The sequence below is a fragment of the Pinus tabuliformis genome, chromosome 4_1 (genome assembly GCF_031772625.1).
Source record: "Pinus tabuliformis cultivar Carrire ecotype Pingquan chromosome 4_1, CPIR1, whole genome shotgun sequence".
NCBI classification, from domain to species: domain Eukaryota; kingdom Viridiplantae; phylum Streptophyta; class Pinopsida; order Pinales; family Pinaceae; genus Pinus; species Pinus tabuliformis.
Window position 1 is genome coordinate 150,155,943 of NC_142303.1, and position 22,367 is coordinate 150,178,309.

Genomic DNA, 22,367 nt, shown 5'->3' on the forward strand with positions numbered 1-22,367 from the left:
TGACTGGGTTTTACCCTAGAGAGGGGTTTTGCTCTGGTTGTGAGCCTATATTTGGTGTCCATTGATTTATGTGCTATTGCTTTGGTAATTGCTTGATGAACTAAAAGGAAGAAGATATAAAGGAACTTAATAAGAAATCAAGAACATCACAAGTAATTATCATGTATAAGAAAATCTTTCTGCCTTTCAGATTTTCTAACATGGTATTAGAGCTTTGGTAAAGAGAGAAGCTAAAGGCAGTCTTAAGCACTTTATTAAGGAATCATTCAAAATGATTATTTCACGGAATAAGTCTACGATATTCAAAAAAGATGTCTAACACAATCAAGGGAGAGAACAAACTTGAAGGAGCCTCAAACTACAGATCTTGGAAGAAAATGATTGATCTCATCCTTGAAAAGAACAAGGTACTAGACTTCGTGAATGAAAGGTAAACCCGCCTCCAGAAGACTCCAATGATGCTGATAAAGCAAAGATCAGAGATTTCGGAATTAGTGGCCATGAACCTAATGGTAGAAGGAATAAAGGACAACCTTATTCCATTCATCGCCAACATTAACCATGCTCAAGAAATGTATGAGTCTTTGTCAAAGTTATTCACTATTAAGAACATTGGTCAAGTAGTAAGCCTGAAGAATGAACTAAGGACCACGAAGATGACTAAAGAAGATACAGTGGCCTCCTTCTTTGTGAAGATAGTAAGAATCAGAGATGATCTTTTGGCCATTGATGAAATTGTTCCAGACAAAGAACTTGTGATCACTGCTATACTAGGATTACCACCTACTTGGGGTGCATTTGCTGCAGGACTCAATAGTTGGAAGGAAGCTCCCACTTTTGAAGATCTATGGACTAGTCAAGAAGAATTAAGGATCTCATTAGTTGCCAACCCTGAAGGAGTGTTAAATGCCTATACTGCTCAACACAGAGGAAACTTCGAGAAAGGACCAAAGAGGAAGGTTGACATGTCCAAAGTAGAATGCTATCAATGTCATAAGAAGGGTCACTACAAGAGTCACTGTCCTGACAATACAAGAATCAAGAAGAGAGAAAGAGATCAAGCCAATGTTGCTGAAGAAGACGACCTAAAGAAATCCAAGCCCGAAGAATCTGATATAAGGAACTTACACTATTAAGTCCTTTGCTTCTAGTTGTAGATAGTCTATTTTGTATTTTTGATGTATAGAATTTATAGGTTTTTAACATGTTTTTGGAAAGGACATTTTTCCCTTGTTTTATAAGTTTATAGGTATCCCTCAAGCTTTGGAGGTAGCCCCCAACATCTCCCAAAGATAAGTATTTCACTTCTTTTCAAATTCTAGTTTCATGTACTTATTTAAGATTTGATTATATTAAATACTAATCACCATTCTTTGTCTATTGTCGGAATTAGGAAAACATTTGATATATCCTCAAGGAGTATGGAAGAGGACCTCACAAAACAAGGTTTGTTAAGGAACAAATGTGTGCCTCAAACTACAAAACATTGATTTCTTTATAATAAATAATTATTCATTTGATAAACTATTATTAACATCATTATGTCTAGGTATATTGAATCACAATGATTCTTGTTTCGGGTGATTCATCACTTGATAAATCTACTCTCATATTCTTAATAAATCTTATAGAACCCTAGACAGGTTCTCCGGAAAACCCTAACCTAAGGGTATACTAATGTTAATGTTTGAAACCCAAAAATTGTGTAGGGTTATTGAGAAATGCTATTTGAAGTTTTTGTTGATGATGTCATTTTTGGGGCTTTGGATATGATCATGAAAATCCTAACTTGCTAGGGTTGAAATGTTGTCGTCTGAAATCCCAAACCTTTGAAGATTTTGATATTGTAGGGTTTGGTTTGCTATGTTAAGAAACCCTAGATCTTTAGGGTTTGGTTGGCCCTATAAGCAAAAAATTTGTTATGTATTTAAAGTAAGATCCTAGGAATGAAGCCCTAGGTTCATATGTGTCCATGTGGTTGAAACCCTAGCTTAGTCTAGGTCAGTATATGTCCAATATGTTAATATTGCCTGACATGTGTTATGCTTATGATTGATGATGAATTCCTAAGATATGAGTGTTGATCTAATTATTGATGGTCATGGATCTTAGGATTTGGAAACAAGCCCTAATCAAAGGTTGATGTTCTAAATCTAGGGTTTTGCAGCTAAACCCTAGTAGTAGTTAAATTCTCTAGTATGTGTGATATGACAATCTGGAATTTATTTATATATAGTTATTGTTGAGATTGTGTAATTAAGAAATCTAGGTTTTGTAGCTAATTCTTGTGAATGCTAGTCATATTATTGATTGAGGTGTGATTGGTTGTTGGTTGTTAAAAGCTTGTATAATCTAGAGGTTGTATGAAACCTTAGTGGGAATTCTAACAAATGTAATCTAGGAGTTGCTTTACAAGCTTTGATGAAATAGGTCTAGGGTTCATGCAAAGTCCCTAGCAAAATGTTGATGTGTATGTATCTCTTGTTTGGGTATTTGATATATACAAAGTTGAAATACTTTAGTGATTCTGAGATTCTTAACTTCATGCTTCTATAGTTTTGGTTGTACTTGCTATCTAAGTTGTGCAAGTACACAATCTTCAACATGGTGGAGATGATCGAAAGAAAAAGTTGATGTGAATAACTCTAATAAAATGGATGGAAGCCACAAAAGATTCTCCAATGTCGAATACCATGTTGAAGAATCAAGGGCACTGGTGTTTGTTAGGATTCTTCACTACTTGATAACAATTTGTGATGCACTCTTACAATTATCTTAGTATGATCTTCTTCTTATTATTATAGTGTGTGTTTCATCAAATGTTGTCTCTCTGCCAGGGCCAAAACCTCTCTTTCTTAGAGAGGAAAACACTTTAGTAAGTTTCTCTTATTGAAGCTTCTTATTGACTAATGCGAAACCCTAGACCCTTGACTAGGATGTCCTCCGAGCACAAGTCAAGTCTTAAGATTCTTCACTGCTTGATAACAATTTGTGATGCACTTTTACAATTATCTTAGCATGATCTTCTTCTTATTATTATAGTGTGTGTTTCATCAAACTGCTATCAAAAGAAAAAAGACAAGAACACAAATGTTGGCTCTCTGCCAGGGCCAAAACCTCTTTCTTTGAGAGGAAAACCCTTCGATAAGTTTCTCTTATTGATTAATGCCAAACCCTAGACCCTTGACTAGGATGTCCTCCAAGCAAAAGTCAAGTCCTTCCTCTTTTTTTCACTATGTTCCCTTGCACATAGACTTCCTTCTTCTGGCACTTTTCTCCCTAGCACTTCGTGCTTTTCCTTTGTTTCTTTGTCTAGAGATAGACCTTGGTTATGTTAGCTTCTTGATGAGATATTCTTCTTCCTTTCTTTGAGATGTTCTTTCACTTAAGGAGACATCCTTCTTTTGATCCAACGAGATTCTTCTTAAGATAGGTTTGCAAACTTGATGTGACCGAAAAACAACCCTAGTTTTGCCACGTATGGTAGGAACCCTAGAGAATTAGGGTCCTTTTCCTTCGCTAGAGAGATATGATCCTTCGCTAGGCTTGGGAGTCGTTGTAGATTTGATTTCTCACCCTAACAATGATATTTCATGGATTGTTCTCCAACTGTTATTATGCCGTAGACTTACCCTCTTCTTTGCACGTGTGACTGTTTCTAGCCCTAGAAACAATCCTCTTCACTTCAGCCTTCTTCCTCCTTCCTTTGCTTGTCTTGGAGACCCTTTAGACTAGGATTTTCCCTCATTTTCTTGCCTAATTTACTTTCTAATTTCAAAGATTAATGGAGGACGTTGAGGGGGAGTGGACAACCTCTATATATAGAGGACTGGCCCTCTTTTATGCCGACATTAGGTCGACATGATGTCTTTAGGCCAACTTGACTGTTTCTTCAGCATTTTCATCGTTTAGCTTCCTTTTGGAGGATGTTGCTGCATGGAGAGGACTTGCACTTGTCTTGGAGGTATTCCTTTGACCTTATACAATATTATACATAGTGTAACATGCCCTCTAAGGGTCTTACGTAAATACATTGACACTTTGACTTCCTAGAAGCACTTAAACATGTCCTTGACCTACTTCAATGAGCAAGAAACTCATTGACAAATAATATAAAAATATTCTCTTTTCTTGAATAAATACAAATGTCAAAATTACATTTATGAAGACCGAACCTAGTTACACTTTCTTCAACAAGGGAGTTGCTTTTCATTTTCTCTCTCAATATCAATCTCTCGGACCAATCCATAGGAACCCTCGTCCCACAACCTAAGGGAGAGATTACGAGTCACATCATAAGGAAAGATTGTTAAAATTGGCAACTAGGTGTTAGGATATTCCGACACATAGGAAATAGTTAAGTACAACTTGGTCTAGTATAGAGTTAGGTAAAGTGTGTTTCTTTACCGTTGTACATTTTGTAACTTACAATCCGACGGTCACGATATGTAGTGATCCGACGGTTCATTCTCTCCTCGGTATTACCGACACTTGATCCGTGGTTTGACACCCGATTGGTCCATGAATTCTATTTAAAGCGCATGGAGTGTCATTTGTAGGGTAATCCGTGCATGAGAGAAACATATGTAAATTTTCATTCTTTGATTAATAAATTGCCTGAAGTGGCCGCGTTGGCTCAGGTCGTGGATTGTTTCCCTCTTTGAGAGTTTTAACCACGTCAAAATACTGGTGTATTGATCTGCGATTTGGTTGTGAGCGGTGTCCTTTTGGTGTTCTGTCTGAGGAACTTACCCTGTAAATTCCTACATGGTATCAGAGCTTGGACCCAGGTTTGATTCCCCCAAGTTGCATTTGAGGGGGGGTGTTGGAAGAATCACCGCACCTCTATAGAATCCGTAATTTCCACCCTGGGGATCCTAGTTACTGGCTTGTAATGTTTACCAACACCTGCGGGTTTTGGTGTAACAACAAACCTAAACATGGGCCCATAACCTGTTGGAAGAATCACCTCACCTCTATAGAATCTGTAATTTCCACCCTGGGGATCCTAGTTACTGGCTTGTAATGTTTACCAACACCTGCGGGTTTTGGTGTAACGGCAAACCTCCACATGGTATCAGAGCTATTTGAGGGCCGCGTCCGTTGGTGATCCAAATCTGAAGCCGGTAGAACTGCATCCGACTGCCGTTTCCTAGATCTGCTGTTTCTGACTGCTTTCGGGCCGAGAGGACTGCTCTGTTGTGTTGGGAGCATCTGTTCCAGTGAGGAACCCCTTTCGTTTCACGCGAAAAGGTTTCCGGTAGCCCTAGCTGCGTCATTTTTAAGATCTGGAGGTATACAGTGTTTATTTGCAGTTTACTGTTATTTTCTCTCTGTTTATTTCGGTTTCGGTTTATTTAGCTTTTTTTATTACTGGATCTATACCTTTCATTTCTGCGTATGCTCTTTGCCCTACGACTTTGTGCGATCTGGGCAAATCAGAAACAGAAAGGAAGGATTTTTCTCATGCGTATGCTCTTTTCCCTTTGCCTTAGGGTGATCTCGGAAAATCAGAAACATTGAGGAAAATATTTAGTTTCCGGCCAAAGCTAATTTTGAGCCGCAAGGTTCATTTTTGAAAATATTTAGTTTTTGGCTAAAGCTAACTTCGAGCCATAAGGTTCGTTTTCTTTGCATGTCCGTGTTGGGTTTTGTGTTTTTTGTTTTGTAGGGAAAAAGAGCTTTCTCAAAGCAAACACGCAACCCAAAGCACCCCCCCCTCTCTCTCTCTCTCAAATTTTTTGTATAGATCAATTGGTTCAAAGCTATTTTAAGAGAGTAGAGGTCTTGGGTTCAAGTCTCCATTTTGTGGGGGCGGACTTTTTCATTTCCGCACATTCCCGCACTTCGTCGGCAACTTCAACAACTTTTTTTCAAAAAGCCATAACTTCTTCATCCGGAAGCCGTTTTCAGAGCCGTTTTTTTTAAACCAGCCTAATTTTTCGAGATCTATCCATTGGAACACTTATTTTCAGCATCTTTAGCTTTAATTTCCATTGAAATGGAAAGTCAATACCAAGTTACCCTTGACAGCACCAACTACTTCCAATGGTTGGCTTACATTGAGGATTTACTTAGAAGTAAAGGTCTCTACAGAATAGCCTCAGGCCAAGAAAAGAAACCGAAGGATGAAGATAAGGTTGCTAAATGGGAAAATAGGCAAGATCAAGCACGTGGATTGATAGGGATGTCTATTTATCCAGATCTTAGATTCCATATTGCAGAAATTGATACTCCTGATGAAGCAATGAAACAAATCAATAAAGTTTTTGGGATTAAAAATGAAATTAGAGCCCATCAACTTGAAAATGAGTTGCTTACATTGGACCCTAATAATTTTTCTTGCATTGAAGATTTCTTGTCCAAGTTCAAGACCCTTAGATATCTTTTGGAAGGTGTTAAAGTTAAGAAAGAAGATAGTAACCTTATCTATTCCATTCTTACAAAGTTGGGACCAGCCTACTCTGTGTTTGTTTCCACCTTCCATTCTACAAGAGAAGCCTTCATTTCTCAAGGAACAGACTACAAGCCCCCTTCCTTTGACTCTTTTTGTGATTCTTTAATAAGAGAACAAGAAAAACTCTTACACCTTGGTCTTCTTAATCTTGGAAACTCTTCCAAGAAAGCGTTAGCCGCCCAGCAGCAACCAAATTCAAAGAATCCTAAGAAGTCATATCCTAAAAAGAATGGTCCTAAACCAAACAAGGGTCCTAAGCAATTTCAGCCCCAAAATGAAAAATCATTTCAACAAAATGATAAGACAAATAAAAACAAAGGGAAGAAGACTGATAGACATTGCAATTTTTGTAATCGAGATGGCCACTTAGAATAAAAATGCTTTAAGAAGATGGAAGCCTTGGAAGCAGCAATGAAGAAGCATAACATCCATTTGGGGCAATCTTCAACTTCAACTTCATCTTCAGGAATGGCACTTTCTGCATGTGGTTGTCAAGCATCTCGGTCTGGCTATGCGTTAAATGTATCTTCTTCTTCTCATTCTCATGAGTGGCTCATTGATTCTGGAGCTTCTTATCACATGGCCAAAAACAAAGTCATGTTTTCTTCTTTAAATGATTGTAACACCAAAAATATATATGTTGGTGATGATAGATCTCTTAGTGTTGTAGGGACTGGCACTGTTCATCTAGACAATGGTCAGTTTAATGATGTATTATGTGTTCCAACCTTATCCTACAACCTTATATCTGTATATCAGATAACTCATTCAGGTGAAGGTAAAATCGTTGAATTTTCACCTCATGATGTTGTAATCAAGGACTTAAGAGATCCTAAACAGATTTTGGCTACTGGCATTGCTGATGATTCTACAAGGTTGTATAAGTTTCACAACTTTCGGTCATCAAATCTTCCCTCAGTATTTGTTGCTCATAACGATGAAGTGAACAAACTTTGGCATGAGCGATTTGGTCACTTAAACTATCGCTCCCTTCAGCATCTATGTAAAGAAAATATGGTGACAGGTCTTCCTATGGTATCTTGCAGAGATGGTGTTTGTTCCGGATGTGTACTCGGAAAACATCATCGGGACAGTTTTGATAAACGTGCCTCTTGGCACGCCTCAGCCCCTTTACAGCTTGTGCATAGTGATTTATGTGGTCCACTTCCAGTTGTGTCATTCTCTGGCTGCAAGTATTTCTTAACTTTCATTGATGATTTCTCCAGACGCACTTGGGTATACTTAAAACTCAAGAGTGAAGTATTTAACACTTTTTTGGCCTTCAAGGCCTTTGTTGAAAAACAATCTGGACATCAAATTCTTAAGTTAAGATCTGATAATGGCGGAGAATATGTTAAAAACACATTCATCAACTATTGCACTGAGAATGGAATTCAAATGCAACATACTGTTCCATATACTCCACAACAAAATGGTGTAGCTGAAAGGAAGAATCGCACCTTAAAGGAAATGGCTAATTGTATGCTACAATCTAAAGGACTTGGTCTTAGTTTTTGGGCAGAAGCAATTAACTGTGCAAATTACATAATAAATCGCACTCCTACTAAGGCTTTAAAGAATATCACTCCAGAAGAAGCATGGAGCTCAATCAAACCAGATGTAAGTCACTTTCGTGTTTTTGGAAGTGAAGCGTGGGCCCATATTCCAGATGAAAAGCATAAAGCTTTAGAACCTAAGAGTAAAAATGTACTTTTGTTGGATATTCTGAAGATGTCAAAGGCTATAGACTTATTCCACTATATCGGCCTGCGAGCCTAGTCCGGCGGTTGTGCCACCTCTCCCTATCTCTTCTACTTTTGAAAACATTTCTTCTTCAGATGATGAAAGTGAGGATGACAATCCTCCCCCACCATCTTAGGATCTTCCTTCAGCTCCTTAGCTTCTAAAATGGGTTCGTGCTACTCGAGATGCAGCAGGTGATCTTGCCGGTGATCCTACAGATCAACGACGTACACGTTCTCAGTTAGAGAGAGCCTCTTCTTTACTGGCTCAAGCTCCAGTAAATTATGATCCTGACACCTTTGCAGAAGCTTCAGGCCATCCAGATTGGGAAGCAGCTATGAATGAAGAATATCATTCATTGTTGGCAAATGATACATGGGATCTTGTTCCTCTACCAAAGGGACGAAAACTTGTTAGATGCAAATGGGTTTACAGAACCAAGTATGGACCAGATGGGAAAGTTGATAAACATAAAGCTCGTCTTGTTGCTAAGGGTTTTTCACAGGTTGAAGGCATTGACTACACTGAAGCCTTCTCCCCTGTTGCCAAAATGAACTCTATCCGCCTTGTTCTTTTCCTTGCTGCCTCTTTCAAATGGGAAGTCCATCAGATGGATGTTAAATCTGCCTTCTTGCATGGGGACTTGCATGAAGAAATCTATATGGAACAACCCATTGGTTTCATACAAACAGACTCCAGCCTTGTATGTCGACTTAAGAAATCCCTTTATGGTCTCAAGCAAGCTCCTCGGGCTTGGTATGCCAAAATGGATAGCTTTCTTTTAGAATCTGGCTTTTCTAGGTGTCATTCTGACAATACTGTCTACACCAAGAAAGTGGGCAACTCTCTTATTATCCTTGTTCTTTATGTTGATGATCTTATCCTTACTGGTAGTGATCCCAACCTTATAAACCATGTGAAGTCTAGCCTTAAAAGGAAATTTGAAATGACAAACTTAGGACACTTACACTATTTTCTCGGTCTTCAAGTCTTGCAATCCAAGGAGGGTATTTCCCTTTCCCAGTCCAAGTATGCTTGTGATATTCTACGTCATTTTCACATGGAAGACTGTAAGCCAGCTCCTTCTCCCTTTCAGTCTGGAGTCAAACTTTCAGTCACTTGTACTTCTCCTGAAGTTGATGCTACCTTATACCGTCAACTTGTAGGAAAACTTTTGTATCTAACCCATACTCGTCCTGACCTTTCCTTTGCTGTTGGCCTTGTTGCTCGGTTCATGCAAAACCCCTGTGAAAGTCATTGGAAAGCAGCTAAAAGAATACTTCGTTATGTTCGAGGTACAATTCAGTTTGGGATTCATTACAGTGCCGAAGCATCTCCTCTATTGGTTGGTTTCACTGATTCCGATTGGGCTGGTGAGCCTGATGATCGGAAGTCTACTGCCGGTTATGTGTTCACTCTTGGTTCAGGACCTATTACATGGGCTTGCAAGAAACAAGGTGCCATTTCTCTTTCATCAGCAAAAGCAGAGTATCGTGGTGTCGTAGAAGCTAGTAAGGAAGCCTTGTGGCTTCGTCAGATCCTATCAGAGTTTGGCTTTGAGCAGCATCATCCGACTACACTTTGGTGTGATAATCAAAGTGCCATTCAGCTATGCAAAGATCCAGTCCAACATCAGCGCAGCAAACACATTGAACTGCACATGCACTTCATCAGAAAGCTCATTCACGACCATGTTCTTGAAGTGCAATATTGTTCAACAGATGATCAAGTTGCAGACATCTTCACAAAGGCTCTCACAGAGGCGAAGTTCACTAAACTTCGATTTATGGTTGGAGTTTAGGAAGTTGTCCCTAAGGGGGGATAGGCTCTAGTGCCTCCTTCCTTCTCCTATTGTGTCATATTTGTAAATCCTTCAATCCTATCCCAAGTTGTTCTTAAGGGGGGATGTTAGGATATTCCGACACATAGGAAATAGTTAAGTACAACTTGGTCTAGTATAGAGTTAGGTAAAGTGTGTTTCTTTACTATGTACATTTTGTAACTTACAATCCGACGATCACGATATGTAGTGATCCGACGGTTCATTCTCTCCTAGGTATTACCGACACTTGATCTGTGGCTTGACACCCGATTGGTCCATGAATTCTATTTAAAGCGCATGGAGGGTCATTTGTAGGGTAATCCGTGCATGAGAGAAACATATGTAAATTTTCATTCTTTTATTAATAAATTGCCTGAAGTGGCCGCGTTGGCTCAGGCCGTGGACTGTTTCCCTCTTTGAGGGTTTTAACCACGTCAAAATACTGGTGTATTGATCTGCGATCTGGTTGTGAGCGGTGTCCTTTTGGTGTTCTGTCTGAGGAACTTACCCTGTAAATTCCTACACTAGGGCCAAACTCGATGTGGGTCACCTTATTCATGGCTGATAATATTTTTGATAGATTCCTCTCGTCTAGAGGTGTAGGATTGATCTAAAGATCATCCGATTCCGATAAGTATTTATGGAGATATGAATTTATTTTGATTATGGAATAATTATCAAGCCGACCAACAACTCATGTAGGCTCAGAAGCCCAACATATGCATCTATTTATCATCAACATTTGTATATAAATATAGGAGGTCTTTTCCTCATTTGGACACTCACTCTCATCACATCTCTCTCTTTCCTGTGCAAAAAAGAAGCTCTTCTCCTATTGTGCAGAAAGGGACTCTTCTCTCACACGTGTAGAAGGAAGGACACAGAATTTAGGGCTGCAACTTTAGATTGGAAGTTTGACCAGCGTTGACCATCAGACTCTCTCAAAACGGCGCTGTAGGTGGAACTGACTCTCCTCAGAAGGCCGTACATTTTGGTGAAGGAATCAAGGCAATCTGACGGTCAGTTTGCAAGATATTGTCTGCCGTAGTTTAGGGCTGATCTAGGGTTTGTTGTCGCTAATGAAAATCAGATTTTTGTATTATTTCTCTCTGTTGAATTATTGAAGATAAAATAAGATTTGATCAAAGGGTTTCCCCATATTGGTGTTTGTCCCTAGCTAGCTGCCACATCTTGTGTTTCTTGTCTTGGCTTGTTTTCTGTCGATCGTTTAACGATCTATTTGCACTTTACTTTATGTACGTTTGATTGCTAATTTGTGGATAATAATAATAAAAAGAAGCAAATTGCTCTAAGCATAGAACATACCATAACTTAACATGGTATCAGAGCTGAGGTGAAGACAAAGCCCAAGCAAGAGCAAGAGCAATCACAAAGAGAAGATTGGCAGGCTATCTTAAAAGAATTCATGGGGTCCTAAACACACTTCCTTGCTGAAGACAAGCTCCGTGAGAAGTCTGACTACCACGGATGGAAGATGTCTCCCGATCTAACATTAGAAGAGCAGGAAGTGTTGGACCATGTGAGAGGCAGAATTGCTGAGCCTCCATCAAATGCATTCGCTGTTGCTAGGAACAAATGGACCAAGGGGAAGTAAAAGCTAAGAAGATCATCCGGGACTCTATCAACAAACGTTTGGTGGCCTACATGTCCGATCTGAACACCTCCAAGGAAATCTAGGATAGACTGGTGAGTTTATTTAAAGTTAATGATGCAAATCAAGTTTTGTTCCTTAGAAATAAGCTGAAGGAAATTAAGAAGGGCAAAGATGAGAGCACGCAAGCATATTTCTTAAGAATCACCGAGATCAAGAACGATCTCCTATCTATTGGAGAAATTATTACTGGTAGGGAAATGACACTCTCAACCCTTGGAGGGTTACCATCCGAATGGTACGTGTTCAGGATTACTCTTCTCAACAATAACGTAATTCCTGGTTTCGAGGAATTAATGGCAAGATGCATTCAAGAAGAAACAAGGATAGAAGAGCAAGAAATGCCCATGCCTAAAGGTCCTCTTGCTGCCTTTTCTTCTCATGCTAAGAAAAGAAATAATTCCAGGACTAAATCAAAAAGAAAGGCTGGACCTAAGGGTGGAAGAAAAGGACGATGTTACATTTGCAATAAAGCAGGTCAGTATGCAAGGAAATGCCCTGATAGAAGGAACTCTCACCAGGATGATGATCAAAATCCCTCTCAAATGCAATCAAAGGAATGGCAAATCTAATAACAGAGGTAAAAGGAGTGCTGGAAATCAAGGAAGAGGACAACCATTCAAGAAGGCTAGAAATTCCAGGTATGAATCTAACACCGTTGACAATAAACAGGATGAATATTATCTACCAGCTGCTCTATCTACCTCTGCTCCTTCGGACTCTCTGGGAAATTGGCTTATTGATAGTGGTGCCTCAAGGCACTTCACGGGTTACAAAGAAGTTCTCCATAATCTAATAGAGAAAGAAACTAACCTGGAAATTGTCCTTGGAGATAATATGAAATATCCCGTGAAATGTGTAGGCAATGTCTCTCTTAAATTGAATCAAGGTAATACGATCCACTTGCAGGATGTGTTATATGTACCTGACCTCAAAAAGAACCTGGTGTCCATCTCGGCAATGGAAGACAAAAGCTACAAGGTGACCTTCAGCGATGGCAAGGTACGTGTATGGAAAAACAATGTTAAAGATGCCTTCACTCTTCGGTTTCGAGTTGATTCATTATATCAGGTTGGTGGAAGTCCGCTAGGTGTCATGTCTTGTGACACATCTCTTCAGTCCGAACTTTGGCATTGGAGGTTTGCCCACCTTCATTATAAAGCTCTACCCGATGTACGACAAATGGTGACAGGGATGCTCAAATTCCGAGTAGAGAAAGAAGGTGTATGTTCGGGTCCCGGGATATACCGAAGGAAAGCTCAAAAGGGGATCATTCCCCTCAAGCCAAAGCTAGACCTCCGATATATTACAGTTGGTTCACTCAGACATATCTGGTATGATGCCTGTGAACTCCTTGGGAGGATATTCATATTATCTTACTTTTACAAATGACTATACTTTTTGAAAAAGAAGGATGAAGTGTTCTCTTGGTCTCGACACTTCAAAGCCTTGATCGAGAATCAAACCGAAAAGAAGATCAAGATCTTAAGGATTGATAATGGGACTGAATATTAATCTAACGAGTTTCATGACTTCTGCAAAGAGGCTGGCATTAAGAGGGAGACTACTACACCATATACATCTGAACAGAATGGTGTGGTGGAAAGGAAGAACCATACGATTGTGGAAGCTGTCTGTGCCATGCTCCATGATCAAAGACTTTCGAAGTTTCTATGGGCCGAAGCTACAAGAACCGTCGTATATGTACAAAACCGATGCCCTCATCAAGCATTGGGTTCCAAGACTCCTAAAGAAATGTTCACTGGTAAGAAACCTGATGTATCTCATTTTAGAATTTTTGGAAGCCCTGTGTATTTTCATGTGCCGAAAGAGAAAATGAATAAATTGGGTGCATTTGGAAAGAAAGGAATCTTCATGGGCTAATGTGAAAATACTAAGGGCTATAGAATCTATGTAGCATGTCAAAGGGAAGTCGTGATTAGTCATGATGTCACCTTTGATGAAGATATGGCTCTCAGCAAGGTGAACAATCTTCCTACTTTAAGGAGCTATCAAGAAGCTAACACCAGGGAACCAAAAGAAAAAGATGATGTAATAATGCTCGATGTGGATGAACCCATGGATCCTATTGATCCACTTGAGCCTTCCTCTTCTAGGAAGAGGCCCTCTTGGCTTAGGGGGCTACTCGATGATGCTGAAGGACACACTGCACCCCGAGGAACCTTCCGTGAAAGTAAGAAACCTAACAGGTATCAGGGATACCTGACCATCATGAGCACGATCATACAAAATGAGCCTTCATCATTCTCAGATGCCGTCAAGCATCAAGTATGGAAGGATGCTATGACCGAAGAATATGAGTCTATTATGAAGAATGATGTTTGGGAAGTAGTTCCTAGACCCCAGGACAAGACAGTTGTCACTTCTAAATGGCTTTACAAGATAAAGCATGCAGCAAATGGAAGTACGGAAAAGTATAAGGCTCGTTTTGTCGCTCGTGGCTTCTCCCAGAAGGAAGGTATAGACTATGATGATATATTTTCACCTGTTGCCAGATATACAACCATCTGCTCGATCATAGCCCTTACGGCTTCACAAGGATGGAACCTACATCAGATGGATGTCAAGACCGCGTTCTTGCATGGTTCAATCAAAGAAGAGGTCTACGTGGAGCAAGCCGAAGGATTTGAGATTTATGATCGAAAATTTCATGTATGGAGGTTGAAGAAGGCTCTCTATGGGTTGAAGCAAGCACCCCGAGCATGGTATGAGAGGATCGATAGCTACTTGATGAAGCTGGGATTCACTAGGAGTGAAGCCGATCCTAACCTTTACTTCAGGTTGAAGATGACAAACCTCTCATACTGGTGCTGTATGTGGATGACCTCTTTCTAACAGGTGCAGACCCTCTCATTCACAAATGTAAGAGGGAGTTGGCTTCTGAATTTGAAATGAAGGACCTAGGACTGATGCATTATTTCCTAGGACTTGAAGTTTGGAAGAGGCCAAGGGAAATTTTCCTATCTCAAGGAAAATATGTGGTGAAGATATCAGAAAGATTCGGTATGGTGGACTGCAAGCTTGTTACTACCCCGATGGAGCTTGACTTTAAGAAGTTAAGCGGTAGCGCTGTTGGACCTGTTTTACGAAATTCCACCGAGTATCGTCAACTCGTCAGAGCATTAATGTTCTTAGTGAACTCTCGTCCAGATATATGCTTTGCAGTCAACACGTTGAGTCAACATATGGTTGAACCTCACCACATACATTGGATTGGTGCCAAGAATCTGTTGAGATATCTTCGTGGCACAATTACTTATGGGTTAAGATACACTGCCGGAGATGTGAGACTACTTGGATACACTGATGCTGATTGGGCAGGCAGTGTGGTGGATCGTAAGAGCACTTTCGGGTGTTGTTTCTCCTTGGGATCTGCTTCGATATCCTGGATGAGCAAGAAGCAGAAGTCGGTGGCTTTGAGCACCGCTGAGGCAGAGTATATTGCTGCTAGCATGGCCTCCTGTGAGGCAGTCTGGTTGCGAAAGCTCTTTAGTGAGTTGTTTGGATTTACATTGGATACCACCGTGATCCTATGTGACAACCAGAGTGGGATTTGTTTTTTAGAGAATCCCATATTTCATGATAGCTCCACGCATATCGATATCAGGTACCACTATATTCGAGATATGGTGCAGCGAGGAGCAATAAGGCTCCAACATATCAGTATAGATGAATAGGTCACCGACATTCTGACAAAGCCCCTAGGGAAGGTCAAATTCCTGACTTTGCGAGAACGACTTGTTGTCATTCAAAGACCCTCTGATGAGGGTCCTGTATAAGTATTGAGCTCTAGGAGCTCCGGGGGGCGCGGGGTAGTTCTTGGAGCGACATATGAGCACAGGGTGACTCACCATCCCTTGGTGGTGCACCTTGTACAAGGTAAAAGGATCAAACTTTCCCTGTGACACCTCGTGGCGACTGTGGAATAGGATGACTAGTTCTCCTGTGGGCTTGGATGATGTGTTCTCCATGGCGATTGTGGACAGGATGATTCGCTCTCCTGTGGACAGGATGATTTGATCTCCTGTGGACAAGATGATTCGCTCTCTTGTGGGACAAGATGATTCGCTCTCTTGTGGGACAGGATGATTCGCTCTCCTGTGGATAGGATTGATTAGTTCTCTTGTCGAGGCATCCTACCCATGTAGTCTGGGACTCATGGGAAGTACCTCTCATTTGATCAATGAGCAGGGAAATGAGGATAGGGATCATATTAGTACCGATGGACGCATCACTGTATCTACTGTACTCCCTATGCTAGGATGACCTTCATTGATCTGGGATCAATGATACTAGTCTGGGACCAGTGGTAGGAGTTGTACCCACTATGACACTGACTTCGGGTCGGTTGAGGACTGGTCTGGGACCAGTGGTACACACTCTGAGATTGACTTTGAGTCAGTGGAGGATGGTATGATACATCCTCGATCACTTCTTCTTCATAATTCGAGCAGAGCAGAACAGAGCAGAGCATAGCATATCAACACAAGGCATAATAGAATAGAGCAGAGCAGGGGTCAAGTTGTACAGGGCAGTGCATTTGATGGATGAATAGTAGCGACAGATAGACGAATTGCTGATGAAGTTCTCCCTAGTTGAGAGGGAGTGTTAAAATTGGCAACTAGGGCCAAACTCCATGTGGGTCACCTTATTCATGGCTGATAATATTTTTCCTAGATTCCTCTCGTCGAGAGGTGTAGGATTGATCTAAAGATCATCTGATTTCGATAAGTATTTATGGAGATATGAATTTATTTTGATTATGGAATAATTATCAAGCCGACCAACAACTCATGTAGGCTCAGAAGCCCAACAGATGCATCTATTCATCATCAACATTTGTATATAAATACAGGAGGTCTTTTCCTCATTTGGACACTCACTCTCATCACATCTCTCTCTCTCCTGCGCAGAAAAGAGGCTCTTCTCCTACTGTGCAGAAAGGGACTCTTCTATCACACATGTGGAAGGAAGGACGCAGAATTTAGGGCTGCAACTGCAAATTGGAAGTTTGACCAGTGTTGACCATTAGACTCTCTCTCAGAACTGCGTTGTAGGTGGAACCGACTCTCCTCAGAAGGTCGTACATTTTGGTGAAGGAATCAAGGCAATTCGACGGTCGGTTTGCAAGATATTTTCTACCCTAGTTTAGGGCTGATCTAGGGTTTGATGCTGCTAATGAAAATCAGATTTTTGTACTATTTCTCTCTGCTGAATTATTGAAGATAAAAGAAGATTTGATCAAAGGGTTTCCCCATATTGGGGTTTGTCCCTGGCTAGCCGCCACATCTTGTGTCTCTTGTCTTAGCTTGTTTTTTGTCGATCATTTAATGTTCTATCTGCACTTTACTTTATGTACATGTGATTGCTAATCTGTGGATAATAATAATAAAAAGAAGTAAACTGCTCTAAGCATAGAACATACCATAACTTAACAAAGATACATAACATCCAACACATCCCACAAGCCACAACTCCATGGCATCCAGGTTAGTGCCCTATTGACTAGTGGGATCAATCAATGAGGCCAAACCAATCACATGCACAAAGGTACATCTCCTCGACCATAAACAAGGTCTCCCGACCTAAAACCTAATCAAGAAATCCCTATCTCAATCATATACACATGGTATATCTCCCCAACCATAAGGTGCCCTAACCCACAACCTAAGGGAGGAATCCCTACTTCAGTCATATACACAGGGTACAACTCCCTGACCACAAGGTCTCCCGACCCACAACCTCTGGGAGAGATCACAGATTCAGTGCCTCAAAACCAAGCTCCTTGACCATGCTCACTGGTCTCCCGACCCACAACCTAAGGGAGAGATCACAAAATTCAATGCCTCAAAACGAAGCTCCCCGACCAGACTCACTGGCCTCGCGACTCACAGCCAAAGGGAGTGACAATCTTCTCGACCAATCCATAGGTCTCCCAACACACAGCGTAAGGAATATTCATGATGCTATCAATCAATGTTCCTTCCCGAAGGGATTCTTAGCCATTCCAGTGTTTTCACATAAACATCAGCAACCAACTCAACAACAAAAAAGTAGCCATGGTGGATTTTAGTGTTTTATCAAACATCCAACTATCCATTCAGCTTTCTCTTGGGCTTCTCACAGAAGCAATCATGGTTGAATCTAGTAGACAACAAGTGGCTTCTCACAAAAGCAAAATCAACAACCTACTCATGAACAAAAGATCAAATAGATCAACAACCATACATTTCCAGCTTCAGTTGTGCAATAGGACCATCCACAACTCCCAAAATACATCCAGTCTAGATAGAGAACAATTTCACACATTAGGTGGTTTAATGAGCCTATTAGAGGTATTCATCAAATCAATAGCATAATCTTGCATCTTCTTCAAGTTTTTCTTCAAGCAAGTGTTCATGGACTCACAATCCATACAACCGCAACAAGGATTTCACTAGGCTCGTCCCATACTTTCAATCTTACAATTCTTCAATCAGCTCCATCTTACACTCGACAAAGATGAGCTCAATCCTTCTCAGAAACACATCATGGCAGAAAAGTCACAAACTCGTCTTCAACAGATATGGACCACATCATTCTTCAAGACATTTACCCAAGTCACAGCTAACTTCTTTTCATCATCGATCAAAACATGCTTCAATTTTTGTTTGCTCCCTCTTAGTCCAAAGCTCATCCAATCACGAGTCTTCTTGTTACATTGTTCTTCCATCCATTTCCAACAATTGCCATAGCCTAGTAGTCTTCATCGTGTACCTACAATCCTCACTAGGAGGCCATGGAAGAACAAATGCAACCAAGCAAGATATACAAAGACAAGAGACTCATAATGAAACAATAATAAAAACAATTAAGAAAGTACTAATCTCTTGAGAGTGTGTCAACTTCCTCTTGATCTTAGCTTTCTTAGATCCAATGAAGCTTGCTCAATTCATGAAGAAGTTACTCTTGTCCACATCATCATCATCATTAATTAGTCCATATCATCATCACCAAAGAGTTCACATCATCATATCAGCAAGGAGTATGTATCGTTCATATCATCATTAAGAAATCCACGTCAAGAATTCCATATCATCGTCAAGAATAAAAATATCCACATCATCAAAGAGTTAGGGTTTCTTCTTTCAAGCGGTCATAATTTAGATTTTTTCCCCAAATCCTACCTAGGGTTCATAAACAATCCAATGTTAGTAGTGATTAAAATAATAAATGAAATACAAGATACTTATCTTTGGGATCATGACAACTCCTTGATCTTTAGTCTTCTTGAATCCAACCTACAAATCAACCTCATCATCAAGATGTCAAATCTTCTAGGGTTCCTTTATTTAAGCATAAATAATCAGTCCACAGACGTTGGGTTTTCATTTCCAACCCTTTTAGGCTTGATAGTGTTTTAACTCCAAACCCTAATGATCTTTCAGGTTTAGAATAGGGTTTACAAACCCTAACGCTTATCCTCATCAATCAGACCTAAAGGATTTGAGTAACGTTCATTATTGCACTCTTCTTTATCTTCATCATTTTCAACATTGGTAATCCTAGGGTTTCACACACCCTAGGGCTTACTTGAACAAATGCTTACTAGAGTTCAACAAACCTAAAACGTTTCAAGAGTCTGGTCAATCATTCAGGCTTTCAAACCCTAGGAATTGCAATTTCAATAATCCTCAAATCCTTAGCAATAATAGACTTCAGACTTAGCAAATGAAGTAAACTCGACATCCTTATATTTATTCCAATGTTGAAAGCTACATGCTTAAGATCACATTGCTTTTGTAATAAATATTCGTGCCAGAATTTTAGAAGATCATCAAGAGAGACATTGGCAAGTAACATCCATAGTAGTGTCCCGTCACTATTTTTGCAAGCTTTCAACTTAAGACACTGAGTCATGCAGCATTTTTGATTGCTCAAAGGTCTGAACAAAACTCAAAGGAAGATCATTAGTAAAATTATAATAATCCTGATCACAATATTGAAGACTTATAGAGGAGCATGGCTACATAATAGATTCTCTAGTCTGGAACTTATAAGGGTCGGCTTTAGGTCGGCCTCTTTGTAGTGAATTTCGACTAGGAATTAAATGTATAGAGAGAAGTTCATCAGCCATCAGCGAAGGATCAATCCTTCAATTCAACAAAGTCTCAGATATGCAAATTCAGATTTCCTCTTGGTCGGATCATGCTTCAGGGATATAGATTATAGTAATATTAGACTTTCCCTTCACTTCACAAGATAGTATATTTGGACATTGGCTTCTTATATCGTATTTTCTTTATGCATAGAATGGAGCCCCCTTAAGTAGTCATTGTCACATCATAATATGAATTTTCCACGAGCTTGTGACACAGTAATGAGCTTGAACTATTGATTGTGCAGAGATGATCTTGGGTCCTGTCAAGTTCGGATCTCTTGGTTTTTAAAACACTTTGCCATAAACATCAAAATTACAACGATCTCAGGCCTTTGATCCACAGATACACAGTTGTAGAAATGACAAACTTATGAAGGAGCTCGGACTTGACACCATGGATTTAGAAAGACAAACTACAATCCTTGACACAAGCTTGGGTAACAGAATTCACATAAATGATGCCACTGGTCGAGCATAAGAACGTTCTTTCGGACCTTAATTACCTCAGGATCAAATCCTTTTATCATTCGTATTTATCTTACTGGGATAAGAATTTACCTGGCCTTCTTCCAAAACTAGTATATTTGGACATTGGCTTCTTATATCGTATTTTCTTTATGCATAGAATGGAGCCCCCTTAAGTAGTCATTGTCACATCATAATATGAATTTTCCACGAGCTTGTGACACAGTAATGAGCTTGAACTATTGATTGTGCAGAGATGATCTTGGGTCCTGTCAAGTTCGGATCTCTTGGTTTTTAAAACACTTTGTCATAAACATCAAAATTACAACGATCTCAGGCCTTTGATCCACGGATACACAGTTGTAGAAATGACAAACTTATGAAGGAGCTCGGACTTGACACCATGGATTTAGAAAGACAAACTACAATCCTTGACACAAGCTTGGGTCACAGAATTCACATAAATGATGCCACTGGTCGAGCATAAGAACGTTCTTTCGGACCTTAATTACCTCAGGATCAAATCCTTTTATCATTCGGATTTATCTTACTGGGATAAGAATTTACCCGGCCTTCTTCCAAAACTATCAAAAATATTAGGGAGCTCAAACTAGGAGGATAAACTTCGCTGGCCTCATTTTTTGTTTGGTTGAGAATTTGGGGTACAGTTTATGCTGGATAGACTGAAGTAATTAATGAAATCTAATCTTGTTTTCATCTTTGTATGAGTACAGTATGCCCAATAGCTATGCTTTTTTCCTTCAATCTAGCTGTTTACATGGCTAACATAGCAGAATAAGAATTGCAAATTAGTTTGTCAGAGATACTTTATTTTACCAGTTACGTGGTTGAAATATTTTACTAAAATCTTATTTGGTGCCAGGATGACAAGTTTGAAAAGCTTTTCAAGATTTATGATGAGCGTGCCAATGGGCAAAGAGAACACTTTGTTTTCTTCTTTGATGGGGAAAAAATATCTCCCAGTCAAACACCTGAAGATCTTGGCTTGACAGATGATGACATGATTGAGGTGTACTCTAAAACTGGATAATTCCTTATCATGGATGTGTGGTGAATCACCTGCTTTTATGTCTCTTGCCATGCGCAGCAGTTTATGGAATATCCTTTTAGATGCTGTCTCCATGAACTCTTCTGGCTGCAACTGATACCATACGTTGCATTTATCTATTTTACTATATTATATAATTCTCAGATTACTGTCATTTTCTTCCATGTCAGATTGTTGACTGTCTTTGTTGGTGAGCTATATCTTTCCTCATATAGCTCCTTATACCGGGAAAGATTGAGGAACTGTTATTTATACGAGGGACCCATCCAAGGGATTTTGTATTATATTTTTCTACAGTTATATAGAATATGCTGAAAGAAAAAGGCCGTAAATGGTCGTTAAAGAGCTTTAGCTGCTATTGATTACATGGAAAAAGGACCAGGCTCTTGGATATCAGGGATGCCGCAGAGTTGTTTGTACAAATCGTGGCTTATGTCCATGTAGTTAGTATGATTTTTGATCCGTTTTCACAACTATAATCAAGATAGGACTACTTAGAATGCATCTGTGATTCAGGGCTTGATTTAGTTCATAATTATGTTAAACTTCTAGAAATCATAATAAAACATGGTTTTGTATCAACCCTTAGCGCTTGCAATTAACCTGATGGAAATATAAGCGAAGAATGAAGAGTAACTATTGGATGCGATATTTCAGTGCTCGGAAGTATTAACCCGATGGAAATATAAGAAAGCATGAAAGTAACAATTGGATGCGATCTTTCACTGCCCGGAAGTTTGCTGAAATATACTTTATTTTGATATAGTCGAAATCAGTTGAAGGAAGAGGCGCATTTTGAAATTTCTAATTTATCTAATTTAGATATATCCATATTTGTTGTAAGATCAGTTTATGTATTCCTTCTGCTGGGTACAATGTCAAATGATCATCCACATGTTATATTATTTCCTAGCAAATTTCTGAGGTGTTTGTGTCAAAGTTTCACACGTTTTTGTGGTTTTTGGAAAATATCTCCAG

The 22,367-nt window shown here is 39.7% G+C and overlaps 1 protein-coding gene across 1 annotated transcript in view; it reads left to right on the top strand.

The window, feature by feature from the left end:
- LOC149174639 (uncharacterized) overlaps positions 1 to 21,740 on the top strand; it is a 180,090-nt gene extending 158,350 nt beyond the window's left edge. Inside the window, exon 6 of the mRNA XM_089419367.1 lies at positions 21,204 to 21,740. Within this exon, the coding sequence (XP_089275493.1) occupies positions 21,204 to 21,371 (168 nt within the window). The 3' untranslated portion in view covers positions 21,372 to 21,740. The remainder of the gene's footprint in view (positions 1 to 21,203) is intronic.
- The last annotated feature ends 627 nt before the right edge of the window (positions 21,741 to 22,367 follow it).